Source organism: Hippocampus bargibanti, linkage group LG11 (assembly GCF_051943395.1).
Source record: "Hippocampus bargibanti isolate YZ-2025 linkage group LG11, ASM5194339v1, whole genome shotgun sequence".
NCBI lineage: Eukaryota > Metazoa > Chordata > Actinopteri > Syngnathiformes > Syngnathidae > Hippocampus > Hippocampus bargibanti.
Window position 1 is genome coordinate 2773606 of NC_142744.1, and position 17836 is coordinate 2791441.

The 17836-nt window shown below is 38.7% G+C and overlaps 2 protein-coding genes across 4 annotated transcripts in view; one reads left to right on the plus strand and one right to left on the minus strand.

Annotated features, from left to right (window-relative positions):
• Window positions 1-180: 180 nt before the first annotated feature.
• LOC148891132 (uncharacterized) lies at window positions 181-16912 on the minus strand. Of its 2 annotated transcripts, XM_089007567.1 has the most exons (21): window positions 16779-16912; window positions 16352-16520; window positions 16150-16270; window positions 15951-16082; window positions 15803-15877; window positions 15612-15683; window positions 13670-13786; window positions 13413-13598; window positions 13217-13326; window positions 10483-12331; window positions 9277-9360; window positions 9075-9167; window positions 7702-7797; window positions 7506-7598; window positions 7278-7373; window positions 6146-6247; window positions 4882-5040; window positions 3369-3460; window positions 3070-3283; window positions 1413-1505; window positions 181-428 (listed from the first exon to the last, which is right to left on the minus strand). In XM_089007567.1, the coding sequence occupies exons 2-21, from the start codon at window positions 16513-16515 to the stop codon at window positions 261-263; spliced, it is 4116 nt and encodes a 1371-aa protein (XP_088863693.1). In that variant the 5' UTR covers window positions 16516-16520; window positions 16779-16912; the 3' UTR covers window positions 181-260. The 2 variants fall into 2 exon arrangements, with proteins under 2 accessions (XP_088863693.1, XP_088863694.1); XM_089007568.1 differs by lacking the exons at window positions 16352-16520; window positions 16779-16912 and having other exon boundaries at window positions 15951-16063.
• Window positions 16913-17072: 160 nt separating this feature from the next.
• The window catches only part of ift22 (intraflagellar transport 22 homolog (Chlamydomonas)), a 40445-nt gene continuing 39681 nt past the window's right edge, over window positions 17073-17836 (plus strand). For both annotated transcript variants that reach the window (XM_089007658.1, XM_089007657.1), the window contains exons 1-3: window positions 17073-17338; window positions 17507-17589; window positions 17704-17790. In XM_089007658.1, coding sequence (XP_088863784.1) covers window positions 17276-17338; window positions 17507-17589; window positions 17704-17790 — 233 coding nt within the window. In that variant the 5' untranslated portion in view covers window positions 17073-17275. The remainder of the gene's footprint in view (window positions 17339-17506; window positions 17590-17703; window positions 17791-17836) is intronic.

The window sequence follows — 17836 nt, forward strand, 5'->3', positions numbered from 1 at the left end:
ATTTAGAAATAATGATTATTATTATGATGTCCCTGATCCATTGGTGAAAAGGTCGTCGATCACAACGACATCAAAATAATGTCAAGTGCCATTGAAAACACTCGTAATTATTCACAGTTTAGTGGAATGAACGCTTATTATGCTTTTTCATCCAAAAAAAAAAGATCTAATATCAGTTTATTGCTGAATATTTATTCAATACCAAAACAATATAGATAATACTGACAAACAAACCACACCATTGGACAATTAAATCTTTGTCAGTTCACTAAAGTTGAAGACCAAAATGAGGAGACTGGATCTTCAAATATCATCAGGTAGGAGTTTTTGAGAAAGTCAACGTAGTTCTGCATGTTCTTCTTGTGGCTCTCGCACCTGTCCAGGTTGATCTGCAACTCTTTTACACGCGCCTCATAATTTTTCTCCGCCTAAAACGGGGCAAAGGTAAACACTTTGAGGTTGAATGGAAAGTACAGTGATACCTTGGCTTACAAACTTAATTGTTTCCCAGACAGAGTGTGTAAGGCAAAAAGTGTGTATCCCAAAAATTATTTTCCCATAGGAAACCATTAAAATGAGAATAATCCGTTCCCAGGTCCCCATAAAACATAATTTTCGACTTTTCTAAGCCTTAAAACTACACAAAATATACCTTATTTTATGTATAATAAATGTACTATGGTATTATAATTAAAGAAATAAACTGTACTAATATATAATAATAATAAAGTCATTTTATTGACCTTTGTGATGGTCGTTGATGGCTTAAAGGAATGGAGTGGCCGGTTTCCTCAGCATTAAACACTTGATGAGGAACGTAGCCTTCTTCTTTCACCATCTTGAAGAATGATCCCTTATAGGTGCTTTCTCTGCGATAATTTTATCTAGTTCCTCATCAATTGTGTTCTGTTTAGCGGGGTTGATAGCTTTTTGCATCAAGTGTACAGATGGCTCGTGCAGGTTATTTGTGGAGCCTGATTGATAGGAATTTTAACCTTGCAGTCTACACTGTGCCTTTGAACTATCAAAGTTGGAACAAGTCTAAATGTCACATTTTCGATCCAAACTCCCTTCCTGTCGCCTGCCTGTTTCTTTTATGTTTAAACCACCTCCCCTCACTGCTGCATTCTTGACCAATCACGTGGCTTTAACCGACAACTGGGGGCGGGGAATAGAGGACCAAAACAAGCCGGCTGCCATTTTCTTGTTAGGAGAACGGGCTCGTTCGCGAACGACACATCACTCATTGAGGCAGTTCCGTGTGTATCACGAAAAATAGTTCGTATGCCAAGGTAAAATTTTCATAAATTTAACGTTCGTAAACCGAAAAGTTCGTAAGACAAGGGGTTCGTAAACCGAGGCATCACTGTATATGAGATGGTATGGGAGGAAAGGAGATGTCCGATACTCGCCTTTCTCTTGCTCAGACGGAGAAGTCTCAGTTCGTTAACAGTGCTTTGAAGGGCCTCGTCTTTGGACGCAACTTCCTCTTTCACGTTTTTCACCTGTAAATGTAATCACGTATTTCTGAATTAGATAAATACCATGATTGTCATATTTTTGATCGTTTGGGTCTGGTTCTTAGCGTCATTCTGGTTCACAGAGGATTATGCAAAAATGACTGGACTGTCTCATTTTTTTGGATTCTCCAATAGACAAACGACATAAAAAATATTGATTCACAAATAGTTACTATATTTTCCGGTGTATAAGGCGCAGCGAGAGTGGCTGCCTTTACAGCAGCTCCTGTATTTTGTTTTTCTACTTCTTCCTCTTCTTTCCTCTTCCTTTCATTAATTTTCTGCTGGGAAATCTCTTTACTGAGAGACTAATCAAGGCTAATCCAATTCAATCCAATCCTTTTAGTCCGGTGCGCTTCATACAGGTAACATCCGATTTACGACCGACTCGACTTACGACCACCCGTACTTACGACCACAACCTCTACACCCTATTTTTGACATGTTAAGAGGGGGAGTTTGCGAGTCATTTAGCCTCTGAGTCCTTATTCAACATTTTGAATGGACTTTGATTTACGACCATTTTGACTTACGACCGTTTGGTCGGAACGGAACTTGGTCGTAAATCGAATGGTACCAGTATATGGAAAAAAGTTTGAAAATACACCATTCATTCGGGGTGTGCCTTATACTCTGGTGTGCCTTATACACCGAGTAAAAGGCGCAGTGATACCTCAGTTTACGAACGCTTTAGCTCACGAATTTTTCACCTTACGAACATTAAATTCTAGAATATAATCTTGTCATATAAACTAGTTTTCGGCGGACGAACCAAACCAAACAGCGCCCCAGTGGCTGTCGGACTAGTTTTCGTCACCACCTTTCTTTGAGTGCAGACGTGGTTTGTTATCGAGTGGAGTACTTTTGCTATTATGGGACTGAAAAAGACCCCACCACAGGCCAAAGAGGACACAAAGAAAATTTACGTTCGAGCAGAAGGAGATTATTGAAAAACACGAACGAGGTGTGCGTATGTGTGACTTAGCGTCCCAGTACCAGTATGCTAAGTCGACCATTGCTACGTGTGGCTAAGGGTGTTTCTGTGTTGTCTAAGCAACGGTCTCAAGCAATAAAAGAGGTTAAAAAAACTTCTGTTGATTTGGATTTACAAAAAGCAGCGAGCAGAGGACAGTGAATGAGGGTATTATCGCCGAGAAAGCACGGCAACTTCACTCGGATATCATCAAGAGGCAACTACATCAACGGCCATCACAAAGGTCAATAAAATGACTTTATTACATAGTACAATTTATTTCTTCAATTGCAATACTATCTCAAATTTATTATACATAAAATAAGGTATATTGTGTGTAGTTTTAAGGCTTATTTAGTTGAAAATCATGTTTCATGGGTACCTGGGAACGGATTATTCTAATTTCAATGGTTTCCTATGGGAAATTAATGTTTGGAATACACACTTTTCGTCTTACACACACTTTCTGCGAACCAATTAAGTTCGTAAGCTGAGGTAGCACTCTATTTGTTTTTTTTTAGCATGCTATCCTCTGGTTCAGAGGATGAAATCAAAATTTCGGGTTGCTGAACTGACCTGTTCTTTGAAATCCAAAAAGTCTGTTGAGTTTTGAGCCAGCTGCTGGGTGAGCGATTTGGATTCCAACGTGCGTTGCTCCAGTTGGCGCTCGAGCTCCGAGCACCGCGCGGAACGTTGCTCAAGGAGCTGGCTGCTATGGCGAAGAGCTTGCTCTTGAGTTTCCAGCCTCCGTTCCAGCTCCAGCTTCTCTTGGTGCATCTGCTCGCGCGTCCTAAGAAAGAAAACTTGAGGAGTCAGAGGTTGCTTTGGCCACCAGGATACGATTTCGTTCTGTGGAGTCTTTGCTGTTGTCTTACTTGGTCAGGGTGTCCATTTGTTCTTGGACTTGTGAACGGGTCTTGTCGGATGACTCTCTCAGGTCCACGGCTGATTTCACTTGATTCTGCAGCTGTTTGTTCAAAATGCAGATGCAGCATTAACTCATTGACCGCCAGACGATATGCCAAAATGTGTTCAACTCCAGTGCCAGGGTTTTTGTCATTGTCACTCAAATTGCTGGACCCACAGAATTTTTAATTTTTGGACTACATAAACTTTAAAGACAGCGTAAGAAACAGTAGACTCTCTTCTTTCATCAGAAAAAAAAGTTAATTCCTAAATTGTATGGGTCCGGAGTTATCGGAGCTTGAAATGGGGGCGGCTGTACAAAATACAATACAATACATATTGGTTTATATAGCACATTAATAACAACCTAAGGTGTAACAAAGTGTTATCATGGATAAAAGGCAAATGCTGCCCCCTCGTGGAAGGGAAAAAAATATTACCAGAGGTCTGACCAGCGCTTAATCAGCACCCCCCGCAAGAAAAACCAAAACTCCAGCCTGTTTAGCTAAATTATTATTTTTTACTTGAATTGAAATTATACAAAAACACTTTAATAGAAGCTGTTTTTTTTTGGTTAGGCTATGAGTAATAATGTATGACATTTTTTTTTATTCATTTAAAATGAGCTTTCAATGACCTATATATATATATATATATATATATATATATATATATATATATATATATATTATTATTATTAATATTATTATTATTATTATTATAGTTACGATTGTTTTTCTTTTCTAATAAAAAAAATATACATATAGGTCATTGAAAGCTCATTTTAAATGAATAAAAAAAGTAATACATTTCCAAATTAAATGTATTATTATTATTATCATCATTATTATTATTAATTATGGTATGTACAGGTATGTATATATATATATATATATATATATATATATATATATATATATATATATATATATATATATATATATATATATATATATATATATTTATTACAAAAGAAAAATGTAACTGCGCACATCAAATTGCATATTTTATATACACTTCTAATTAAAAAAAAACATCCATTATTATCAGTCAACTATACAAAAGCACTTTAATAGAAGTTTTTTTTTGGGTGAGGATATAATTATTAATAATAATAATAATAATAATAATAATAATAATAATACATTTAATTTGGAAATGTATTACTTTTTTTTATTCATTTAAAATGAGCTTTCAATGACCTATATGTATATTTTTTTTATTACAAAAGAAAAAAATCGTAACTATAATAATAATAATAATAATAATAATAATAATAATAAAAATAATAATAATAATAACAAAACAGAAAATATAAAACTACACATTTTAATTAAAAAAAAAATACTCTTAAATATTGTTAATAAAATATTCAGTCCCCCACCCCCTAGCCGCCTAAAACACTTCTATTCTATTGCGCAATGGTGATGGAACGTCCCGGAACATCAAATGTTTCCTTGTTAAAACTTTCTGCTAGCGCACCTCAAACTGCAGCTTGAGAATATCCTCTGCCTGTTCTGAGCACTTCTTCTCTGACGTTTGCAGCTTTTCCTGGCAAGCGAGTAGCTTCAGCTCGGTCTTTCTCAGCGTTTTAGGCAAACGTTGCAGCTCTTCCACGCGGCCCTGCAGCTCCTGCCTCACCTGACGGAAGGTTAGATCATCAATGCGAATGCTAACGCGAGCTATGCTACTTCGCAGAATGAGGAACGTCTATCTATCAATCTGTCCTTAGATATTTATTCTTCTGATTGTTTCGATTCCACTGTTGATTTAAAAAAGGGCTCGGCAGTTTGCTAATAACGTCTGTATGTCAACCAAAACAGTTACATGCAATAATAGTTTAATTCATAGCTAATTGCGCTTGCAAGTCATATTTTCCATTGAAAGGAATGAAAATGCCATTTATCGACTCAAGCCGCCCACAAAATAACACAAGAAAAATATCTCTGTTTAATTTTATATTTCATTCAAACACATAGTAATTAAATTGAATATAAAAACAAGTAAAAATTAACTTAATGACCATCGGCCTGCTCAATAATATCTACTACGCATCACTGGTGTCAAAGTCAAGGCCTGAGGGCCAAATGTGGCCCGCTACATCATACAATGGGACCTTCCTGGTCTGTTGGTACCGTGTTACTCACTTGAACTATCTAGCTATCTAGCTAGCTATCCAGCTGGCTACCTAGCTAGCTAGCTATTTGCTATCTACATTTATTCGCTATCTAACTAGCTAGCTAACTATCTATTAGTTATCTATTCTCTACCTAGCTAACTTTCTATCTACAGTAAAGTCTCGTTATATCGATATCGGATATATCGATAGTCCCGGTTATATCGATATTATTTCTATGCACGCACGGAGAAAATTACATGCAAACAGGGTTGGATATATCGATAGTCCCGGTTATATCGATATTTTTTCGGACTCCCTTGAATATCGATATAACGAGACTTTACTGTATTTGAGTTATTCCGGGTTGAGTGAACGCTGGCGCATGTGGCTGCCGCTGCTCACCCACAGATAAACTGATCCTGTGATTGTAAAGTGACCATGAGATTTTTGAAAGGCGCTTATGAATGAAATGTATTATTATTATATTGAATGGCTCTGTGTGTTGCTGCACCATTGGTGTGCCAATATCATTTGCTAAAAGGGGGTTGATATGCATTTCCCTTGTTTTACCATTAGCATTAAAGTAGCAGCTGTGTCGTTGTTTAAAAAAAAAAAGGAAACAATTACCTCTTGAGCTTTTAAGTCTTCTGCTTTAATTTTCTTAAAATCCTCCGATACATTTTTATATTGAAGCCTCACATTTCTCAATTCTTCTTCCAGCGATGCAACCTGAAAGGAACACAGACTTTTAAATTATTTAGCGATTCATTTTCTTCGTTGCGCGTCTTCATCATGCTAGCTTACTGCAGGCCTGGCAATCGATGGGAGGCCAATCACAATGCTCACGTTGAAAAATAACCGTTTGTAGACCAACCACAGTTTTAGGATACAATGAAATTTAACTGTCATGAGTTTGGGTTGATGATTGCATTAAAAAATAATGTAATTGTGTCATTAAAAAAAAAAACACTCTTAAATTGCTCCTCAAAAGCCAAATGTGTAGTGTACAATACAATACAATACAATACGAATTTATATCACGCTTTCACAACAGCTGCATCAAAGCGCTTCACATAATCGTCAACACAAAGCAAAATAATAAACACAACAGGAAGTGCAATCTTAGCGACTTTCCACATATACTTTGATGATGTTTGAGCACAAGACAAACACTTTACTACATGAAGCAGTTCTAGGTGAAAGAAAAGAGGAAGAAAGCCTCATTTTCACCAGTGGATCGGGGACGTCATGGTGGAACGTGCACGTTGGCTACATGCTAAGTTTTTCAAAGCAAGCTGTAGCATCCATTGACAAAAATATTGTCTCATATATCTCCCGTCCCACGTAAATACGCTTCAATTCCAAGCCGCGGCAGTGTGTTAGTGAGTTGTATTATGTATAGAATTGATTGTATATAGAATTGATTGTACATAGAATTGATACAATGTAGAGCGCTAAGGAGTACAGATGACACATGTAGGCATTTTGTACAGCGTGTTGGCTTTTTTAACTGCCAAATGATTTTCAGTAACAACGGATGGTCGGAAAATAAAAGTTCCGGAATATGTTGTCAAAGCTTTCTGACCCGACATAAAACCTTTGGGGGGGGAGCAGCTACAATGAAGCCAAACATATACAACGATGGAAAAACAAATGCGAAGACCTGTTTTCGTCAATTTCTTGTTCATTTTAAAGCAATGTAAACTCCAGCAGAGAGATTCGAACCCAGATTTCTTGACGGTGAAGCAGATGTGCTCACCTGCTTCTGAAACCGCTCAACGACTCGGTCCTTCTCACTCGACGCATTCTTCTCTTGGACCAAAGCTGCTTCACATTCAGCGAGCTGCTTCTCCAACTGAACAAAGGGAGACACACACACACACACACACACACACACACACACACACACACACAATGTAGATTTTAACACATATTTAAAAGGAGACTCGAACCCAGATTTTCTGGCAGCGAGGCAAGGTGTGCTAACCTTTTGAGCTTGATCAACGACGCGGCCCTTCTCGCTCGATACGCTCTTCTCTTGGTCCAGAGCTGCTTCGTAGTCAGCAAGCTGCTTCTGCAACTGAACGAGGTACACACACATACACACGCGTACGTCCATTTTGTGATCCATTGAAAAGGAGACTCGAACCCAGATTTCTTGACGCCGAAGCAGGTGTGCTAACCTGCTTCTGAAACCGCTTAATGACTCGGTCCTTGTCATTCGACGCGTTCTTCTCTTTGACCAAGGCTGCCTCACATTCAGCTAGCTGCTTCTCCAACTGTAAAAAAAAGGATCATCATCATAATAATAATAATACAAAAAATAATACTGTAATATAATAATAATAGAAATATTATAATCATAGTAATATAATAATCAGAATCAGAAAACCTTTATTCGTCCCACAATGGGGAAATTTCATAATAATATAATAACAACAATAATAATAATAATAATAATAATAATAATAATAAGAAGAAGAATAAGAATAATAATAATAATAATCATCATCACCATCATACAAAAAATAACACTGTAATATAATAACAATAAAAATATAATAATAATAGTAATATAATAATCAGAATCAGAAAACCCTTATTCGTCCCACAATGGGGAAATTTCATAATAATATAACAACTATAATAATAATAATAATCATCATCATCATCATAATACAAAAAAATAACACTGTAATATAATAATAATAGATATATTATAATAATAGTAATATAATAATAAGAATCAGAAAACCTTTATTCGTCCCACAATGGGGAAATTTCATAATAATATAATAACAATAATAATAATAATAATAATAAGAATAATAATAATCATCATCACCATCATACAAAAAATAACACTGTAATATAATAACAATAAAAATATAATAATAATAGTAATATAATAATCAGAATCAGAAAACCCTTATTCGTCCCACAATGGGGAAATTTCATAATAATATAACAACTATAATAATAATAATCATCATCATCATCATAATACAAAAAAATAACACTGTAATATAATAATAATAGATATATTATAATAATAGTAATATAATAATCAGAATCAGAAAACCTTTATTCGTCCCACAATGGGGAAATTTCATAATAATATAATAACAATAATAATAATAATAATAATCATCATCATCATCATAATACAAAAAAATAACACTGTAATATAATAATAATTGAAATATAATAATAGTAATATAATAATCAGAATCAGGAACCCTTTATTCGTCCCACAATGGGGAAATTTCATAATAATTTCATAACAACTATCATAATAATAATAATAATAATTTAAAAAAACAGCCACCCCCATTTCAAGATCACATAACTCCAGACCCATATACCTTAGGAATTAACCTTTTTAAATATTTATGTATTCCCAAAACTCAATATTCGTTGGGTCCTGCAATTTGAGTGGAAATGACATAAACCCTGGCACTGGAGTGGACACATTTTTTTTGCACATCGTCTGGCAGTGAATGAGTTCAAGCAGACTCGAACCCAGATTTCCTGACAGCGGACCAGGTGTGCTAACCTTTTGAACCTGTTCTACGGATCGGTCCTTCTCACTTGACTTATTCTTCTCTTGGGCTAGCGCTGCCTCACATTCAGCAAGCTGCTTCTTCAACTGAACACACAAAGTGCACAACAACGCACGTTATGTATCGATTTTGTGACACATTGAAAGGAGACTCGAACCCAGATTTCCAGACAGTGAAGCAAGTGCGATTTTGAACCTGTTCCATGGTGCGTTCCTTCTCACTCGACGCACTCTTCTCATTGACCAGAGCTGCCTCACATTGAGCAAGTTTCTTCTCCAACTGAGCAAAGTAGACAAAGACACACATTCTCATGATGTAGATTTTGTGGCATTTAAAATGGATGCATTGTGTCAAATATACGTTTGAATGGCTGTATAAATATTTGTGTGTCTGCCATCAAGTATTTTTAGGATATACAGAGATACCTTGATTTACGAACCCCTTGGCTTACGAACTTTTCGGTTTACGAACATTAAATTTATGAACATTTTACCTTGGCATACAAACTATTTTTCGGGATACACACGGAGCTGCCACAAGGAGTCCATTCTCCAAAAAACAAAATGGCTGCCGACTTTTTTTGTCCTCTATTCCCCGCCCCCAGTCTTCAGTTAAAGCCATGTGATTGGTCAAGAACGCAGCAGTGAGGGGGGTTAAACATTAAAGAGACAGGCAGACGACAGAGTTTCAACTTTCATAGTTCAAAGGCAGAGTGTAGACTGCAAGGTTAAAATATTCCATCAATAAGGCTCCACAAACAAACCGCACAAACCATCTGTACACTTGATGCAAAAAAAAAAAATCAACCCAGCTAAACAGAACACAATTGATGAGGAACTAGATAAAATTATCGCAGAGAAAGCACCTACAAGGGATCATTCCTCAAGATAGTTAAAGAAGAAGGCTACGTTCCTCTCAAGTGTTTAATGCTGAGGAAACCGGCCACTCCATTCCATAAAGATCAACAATCATCACAAAGGTAAATAAAACGACTTTATTATATAGTACAGGTTATTTCTTTAATTACAATACCAAAGCACATTTATTATACATAAAACAAGGTATATTTTGTGTAGTTTTAAGGCTTATTTCGTAGAAAATTATGTTTTATGGGGACGTGGGAACGGATTATTCTCATTTTAATGGTTTCCTATGAGAAATTAATGTTTGGAATACACACTTTTCACCTTACACATACTTTCTGGGAACCAATTAAGTTTCGTAAGACAATATATCACTGTACTATAAAAGATTATACTCCAGTGCGCCTGGAAATACTGTAACGTAAAATACTTTGTAATTTATTTTGATGTATTTTTTAGTGCTCTACCTTTTCTCTCAGTGTACACTGAAATCGTCGAAACGAAAGCAAATTGGAATAACTGCAGTGACGAGTCGTACCTTGAGCATAGCGTAACCTCCGCCGTCGCGCTCCTCTAGCGCGTTGAATCTTTGTCGCTGATGCGCCGTTGCGCCACGTCCCGAGGAGGCGTCGGCCATTTCCTCCGATCTCCTTTCACGCCACTCCATCCTTTGCGAGTCGTCTTCCCAGTCATCCTCCATTTCCCAGCTCTCTCTCTCTCTCTCCCAATTCTTCTCCCTCTCCTGGTTTTGCTTCTGCCAATCTCTCCTTTCCTTCTCCCTTTCCGCCCTTCCCTTCAATCGTTCCTTCTCTCGGTCTTCCCATTCCCTTCTTTCCTTGTCCCTCCTCGCCTCCCTTTCCCTCACCCATTCCCTTTCCTTGTTATCCTGCTCTTTTCGTTCCTTCATGGTGTCATCCAATTCCTTTTCCTTCTCATCCCTTCTTTTCTGCCATTTTCTTTCTCTGTGCTCCTGCTCCTTCCTTTCCCTCATTCTGTCTTCCAATTCCTTCTCCCTGGCCTCCCTTTCTTTCATCCATTCCCTCTCTTTGTCCTCCTGCTCCTTCCTTTCCCTCATCCTGTCCTCCCATTCCTTCTCCCTGGCCTCCAATTCCTTCTCCCTGGCCTCCTTCTCCTTCATCCATTCCCTCTCCCTAAGTTCTTCTTCCCTCTTTTCCTTCAACTCCTTCTCTCTCGCCTCCTTTTCCTTCGTCCATTCCCTCTCGTTATTCTCCTGCTCCTTCCTTTGCTTCCTTCTGTCCTCCCATTCCTTCTCCCTGGCCTCCCTTTCCTTCTCCCATTCCATCTCCCTTTGCTCCTGCTCCTTCCTTTCCTTCATCCTCTCCTCCAGTTCCTTCTCCCTGGCCTCCCTTTCCTTCACCCATTCATTCTCCCTTTGCTCCTGCTCCTTCCTTTCTTTCATCCTCTCCTCCAGTTCCTTCTCCCGTGCCTCCTTTTGCGTCCTCCACTCCGTCTCCCTTTGCTCCTGCTCTTTCCTCTCCTTCCTCCTGTTCTCCAATTCCTTCTCCCTGGCCTCCCGTTCCTCCTCCCATTCCCTCTCCTTGTTCTCCTGCTCTTTCCTTTCCCTCCTCCTGTCCTCCAATTCCTTCTCCCTGGCTTCCCTCTCCTCCATCCATTCCCTCTCCCTTTGCTCCTGCTCCCTCCTTGCCTTCATCCTCTCCTCCAATTCGCTCTCCCTCTCTTCTTTTTCCTTCACCAATTCCCTCTCCTTGTGTTCTTGTTGATTCCTTTCCTTCCTCCTGTCCTCCAATTCCTTCTCCCTGGCCTCCTTTTCCTTGACCCATTCCATCTCCTTTTGCTCTTGCTCCTTCCTTTCCCTCCTCCTGTTCTCCAATTCCTTCTCCCTGTTCTCCCTTTCCTTCACCCATTCCCTCTCTTTGTTCTCCTGCTCCTTCCTTTCCTTCATCCTCTCCTCCAATTCCTTTTCTCTGGCCTCCCTTTCCGTCACCCATTCCCTCTCCCTTTGCTCCTGCTCCTTCCTTTCCTTCCTCTTATCCTCCAATTCCTTCTCCCTCACCTCCCTTTCCCTCACCCATTCCCTCTCCTTTTGCTCCTGCTCCTTCCTTTCCTTTCTCTTCTCCTCCAATTCCTTCTCCCTGGCCTCCCTTTCCTTCACCCATTCCCTCTCCTTGTGCTCCTGTTCCTTCCTCTCCTTCTCCCTGGCCTCCCATTCCTTCTCCTTAGCTTCCCATTCCTTCTCCTTTGCCTCCCATTCCTTCTCCCTCTCTTTCGCCCTGGCCTCCTTTTCCTTCATCCTCTCTTTCTCCCTTTGCCTCACCTTCTCTTCTAACTCTCTCTCTCGCTCCTTCATCATTGCTACCTGCTTCTCCATGTCTTTCTGTTTCTTCATCGGGATGGCGATCACTTGCCTTCAAATTGGAGGTTGTCAAATGATCACGTTATAATAATTATTGACATTAATATTTAGTGCATTGTTTTTTTTTTAATCGTATTCATTTAAATTTTAATCACTAACCTCTTAACTCATTCACTGCCATTGCCGAATTTATTCGGGAATTGGAAATATGACCCGAATTTGTTCGGGTTTTGGTTTTTCTTGCAGAGGGGTTCCGATAAAGCGGTGGTCAGACCTCTGGCAATTTTTTTTTTTCCCTTCCGCGAAGGATCAGCATTTGCCTTTTGTCCATGTTAGCACTTTGTTGCTGCTTTCGCTGTTGTTAAAGCGATATATAAATCAATATATGTATAAATGTATTATTATTAATATGTATTGTAATATATTTTGTACATCCGCCCCCATTTCAACCTCAGATAACTCCGGACCCATGCAACTTAGGAATTAACTATTTGGTTTCTGATGAAACAAGACAGTCTAAGGTTTCTTAGGCTGCATTGAGTGTTTATATAGTCCTAAAACTGAATATTCTGTGGGTCCTACAATTTGAGTGAAAATGACAAAAACCCTGGCACTAGAGTGGACACATTTTTTTGCACATCTGGCAGTGAATGAGTTAATATAATTACAGCTCACTAGAAAGTTAGCTGGTCGTTTAATTTTACACTTGATGGGTACAAAGGCATCCAAAAAAAAACAAACAAACAAAAAAAACAATAACTTGTACCCAGTCGGCCATTTTACATAACTTTTCTCATATAATAATAATAATAATAATAATAATAATAATAATAATAATAATAATAAATTACATTTTAAGCGCCTTTCAAAGCTCTCAAGGACACTTTACAGCCACACAGACAGATAAAATGAGTGTCCAAGATCGGAAACAACTTACTTTTGCAGTACCTCCACATGAGTACTTAGTTTGTGGTTCTCCTCACTCAGTTTCTCCTTCTCCCGCTTCAACGTGTCTCTTTTTTCTTGGAGAGTTGACAGCTGCGTATCCTGGGAGACAAAAAAAAAAAAATTGTCCATCAAGTTTTTACAATAAGAAAGCGTAGCGAGTCACCTGCGTCGACTCTCGCTTGCACCTTATCCTTCAGCTGAGTCAAGCATTTCTCAAGGTTAGCCTCGAATCGCTCGGCTTTCTGCTTATGCACACGTGAGGCCTTCTTCAGGGCCTCCTTCTCCTGCGAGGTCTGTTCCATCAGAGCTGCCAAGGATGCTTTAAGGTCATCTAGCTCTGCCTTTTGTTGTGCTAGATTTCGCTCAAGCGTCTAGAAAAAGGAGATTGTGCTATAACATGACAACCAGGGAGTGAGAGGCAACAGATTCATGGCTTTTTTACCCGCACTTGTACAGTCAATCGATTATTTTCCGCCTCCTTGTTGCGTAGCTGCCCCTGTATACGGGCGCGAGCGCCTTCAGAAGTTTTAGCGATGTTAAGAGCACTCCTGATGTTCTCCTGTGGTCAAAAAGAATGACTTCTTATTGAAATTGTCCTTTTTCCCCCCTGTCACTGGACCCCGTACATTGCAATTGAATAGAATGTGGATGTCACTTGGGAGCCCTAGGCCTTCAGTAGTGCTATGTCTCAATCAATCCACACCTGTGAATGTGGTGTGATTTACAAGACGTCTACGAGAGGATGCCGTTAACCAGGAAATAACTTGTAACTTAAAGAAACTTAAGAAATACAGACGCTCCCCAACTTACGAACGAGGTACGTTCTGAATGGTCGTTCGTAAGGTGAATTTGTTCGTAAGTTGCTTCCGTGCTATATTTTGTATGGAATGTATGCATAAAGCTTATTGTATATAAGTCGAACTTACGAACGAGATACGTTCTGAATGGTCGTTCGTAAGGTGAATTTGTTCGTAAGTTGCTTCCGTGCTATATTTTGTATGGAATGTATGTATAAAGCTTATTGTATATAAGTCCAACTTACGAACGAGATACGTTCTGAATTGTCGTTCGTAAGGTGAATTTGTTCGTAAGTTGCTTCCGTGCTATATTTTGTATGGAATGTATGTATAAAGCTTATTGTATATAAATCCAACTTACGAACGAGATACGTTCTGAATGGTCGTTCGTAAGGTGAATTTGTTCGTAAATTGCTTCCGTGCTATATTTTGTATGGAATGTATATATAAAGCTTATTGTATATAAGTCCAACTTACGAACGAGATATGTTCTGAATGGTCGTTCGTAAGGTGAATTTGTTCGTAAGTTGCTTCCGTGCTATATTTTGTATGGAATGTATGTATAAAGCTTATTGGATATAAATCCAACTTACGAACGAGTTACGTTCCGAGTAGTCCTTCGTAAGTTGCTTCAGTGCTATATTTTTTGTATGGAATGTATGTTTAAAGGTTTATATAAGTATGTGTAAGGCTTGTATAAGTAACTAGTATCGGTTTGTACTGAAAAATAAATATGTAATAAAAAATAAACTCTATATAGATACAGTATGCACATGTACAACTAGAGAGAATACTACATATATCACGACAAAAATGTTCATTTGTACTGTTGTTGATAACTCAAACGTTCGTAAGTATGGTGAGTGCCTGTACTGTCATAAAATTGTTCAAATTTTTACTATGAACGTGTGGCTTCATGATAACCTCAAAAAATTGCAATTGTATTTGCTATTTTTGCTAGCTTCGGAGCTGTCCAACCTTAATGATGTCCATCTATTCTTGAAATGTCCATCTTGAAAACTGCTTTAATAGTATTTCTGCGCCCAAATCCATTTCTTCTCCTCTTTCGGCCAGTGTGAGTTGACAAAACCGCTATTAATTCAACACAACAATATATTTGCCTATGCAGCTCTCGACAGATTCAGTGTGCTAGCTCTGGCCAGTATGCTCTTATCTTTGGCAGGTAGTGATACTATGATTGGCGAGTGACTAGCCAATCATAGTTTGCGAAAACTATGATTGGCGAGTGACTCGCCAATCATAGTTTGCGAAAACTCAGGTCTCAAGCACCTTCCAGTAGGCCTTGGGTTGCCAACTCGAACTTCGATTGGCTCAAGCAACAGTTTCGTCGCCATCGATTTTTATGCTCCAGTTCCTGTAGAACTAATTGTGATTTTTGACCCTGGTAAAAAATGATGACTGAAAGGACAATTTGGAATTAAAAATTCACAGACAAAATATAATTAACATTAGTCTGTGATTCAGTTATTTTTTTTTAGGCCAGCAGAGAAGGCCTTGCAGTCCCTGATGGCCCACCGCTGCTCGGGAGTTGTGACAAAGCATCGAACTATGCTAACGTGAACTAGCCTGTTCCTTTTGCTGCAGATACATCAGCTCCTCCGCCCTTCTTTCTGCGACACCAAGGTCACCTTTTAGAAGCTGCAGAGAACAAATGAGAGTCAACCAAATTATTTGTATTTTACTTCCTATACTCTAGTGCCCTCTGGTATCATTTTCATAGCATGTATACATTTGTGTGGATTAACAAAACAATACACCTGATTTTCCCGTTCAATCTGGAGGATTTTATTCAGCAAGGCATCAATTTTGGTGCTCGCATTAATGCGATCATTCTGGTTTAAAAAGAGAAAAAAACATTTGGTCACTTTCCATTAAAGGCTGGAGATGAAATGCACAAAAACCAACCTCCTCATCAAGAAGCTGGTTCAATCTTTGTCGCACAATTTGGTTAATTTGACGAAAGTCCTCCATTTTTTCCAGCAAGAGTCCTCTGTTCTTTACTGTGCGCTGCCTGTTGACTGCAAAGGATTGTGCATCCTTTTGATAAACAACAAAGGGAAACATGAAGAATTTGCTCACAACACAACACGAGTTGAAAACATACCTTCAGAATGTCTTTAAATGACAGGAGCTGCGCGGATGCGGAGACAATTGCAGCTTCAGCGTCCATCAGTCTCTTCACAAATGATCCGACCCCTTTGGTGTTGTCCCCATTATTACATGGACTACAATGAATATATGGAGATAGAACAGTTTGATAAGTGGATATTTTTTTCAGAGTCTGGGGACACATGCATGTTGCTCACCAATGGACCTCAATCTGCGGCGTTTTATTATCACCAGTGCTAGTCCAGATGGTCTTTGAGGCTTCACGAGAGCCTTCGAGGTCTGCACAAGTCAGTGTCACACCAAGCCTGGCTGAAGAACTACAGCCAGGAGGTTGACTCTGCGATTCATTCTCGGGAGACATTACTCCTGTCATCAATGCAACAATAATAGAAAGGCTCCTGACGTACGAAACATTTTAATGACCCCCATGAGTGACCTCAAATGCGCTATACATAGCTAAAATACATTTGTTACTAATCCGGTGATAAATGAACCAAATCTGAATGAAGGTTTTCCTCTCTGGTGTTAGCTTGCGTCGTCAAGGAGAGTTGTCAGGGAACCGTGGTGTAACGCCCCACTTTATGACGTTTAAACATTTCGTTTCAATCAAATATTATACCTTACCGATCACGGTGTAAACGTCGACTTCACTCTAAATGAATTCTCACAAGCAGCCGGCTGTTAATAAACATATTTCACGGATTTGTTTTTGTTTCGGATGGTGAGGAGCACTCAAAAACAACCGCCCACTTCATCAACCTCGGTGACTTGAAGATGATTGGCCAGTCAAGGAATCATCCAACATGACAGACAGTATTCTCATCACCGATTCGCTGTATGGGGATAGAAGGCGGTGCTTTACGGGATCAAATTCGCTGACAGCCAATGAGCGCAGAGAGCTCTGCATTTGTCGGAAACCATAGTAACAAAACGGAAGTTTACCATCGCGTGCTATGCTAACAAACATAGCCACAAAGACATTTATCTGTTATTTTTATCTACTCCAACGCTTAAAAACTAGCCGAAATTTGACTTACAGGCATATATTTCAAGCTCACAACAGATATTTGCTCTCGTAAATGCTTTTTTTGTTTATTAAATCGCAGTTCGCTTGACGGCTAATGGTACTTAGCATTGATGCTACAATGTTCAAAGCTAAAATACTCCTAGTTGGTCCAAATGAGGTAAGTAAAAATACACACCATTAACCGTATACTGTAGTGTTTAACGCAGCTTTTGCTTCACGCGTGTTCACTTAGAAGACTAAACGACAAACCAGCATTGATACATTCATGATATCTTCAAGTGGTCCTCTCACGTTTGTTTGACTAATACAAAGTTATTGATTTCAGAGTGGGAAATCCGTCCTTGCAAATTTCCTCTCAGACGCAACAGAAAACGTTGGAGGCGAATATCGACCCACCCAAGCTGTCAGGTTCGAGCTTATTACATGCCAGCTCTCAAATATCACCAACGACTTTCTTCTTTAAGATATGCATGATTGCACGCTTAAATTAACAATGGTTTTTCTTCATTATTTTTCTTTCAGGATACTAGAATTTGAAACACAATTGGATGGTTGTGGTGAGGTAAAATCATGCGAGGTTGAGCTCTGGGATTGTTCTGGCGACTTCAAGTGTGTTTGATAAACCCTTTTTTTTCACTTTATTTGCACCATAAAG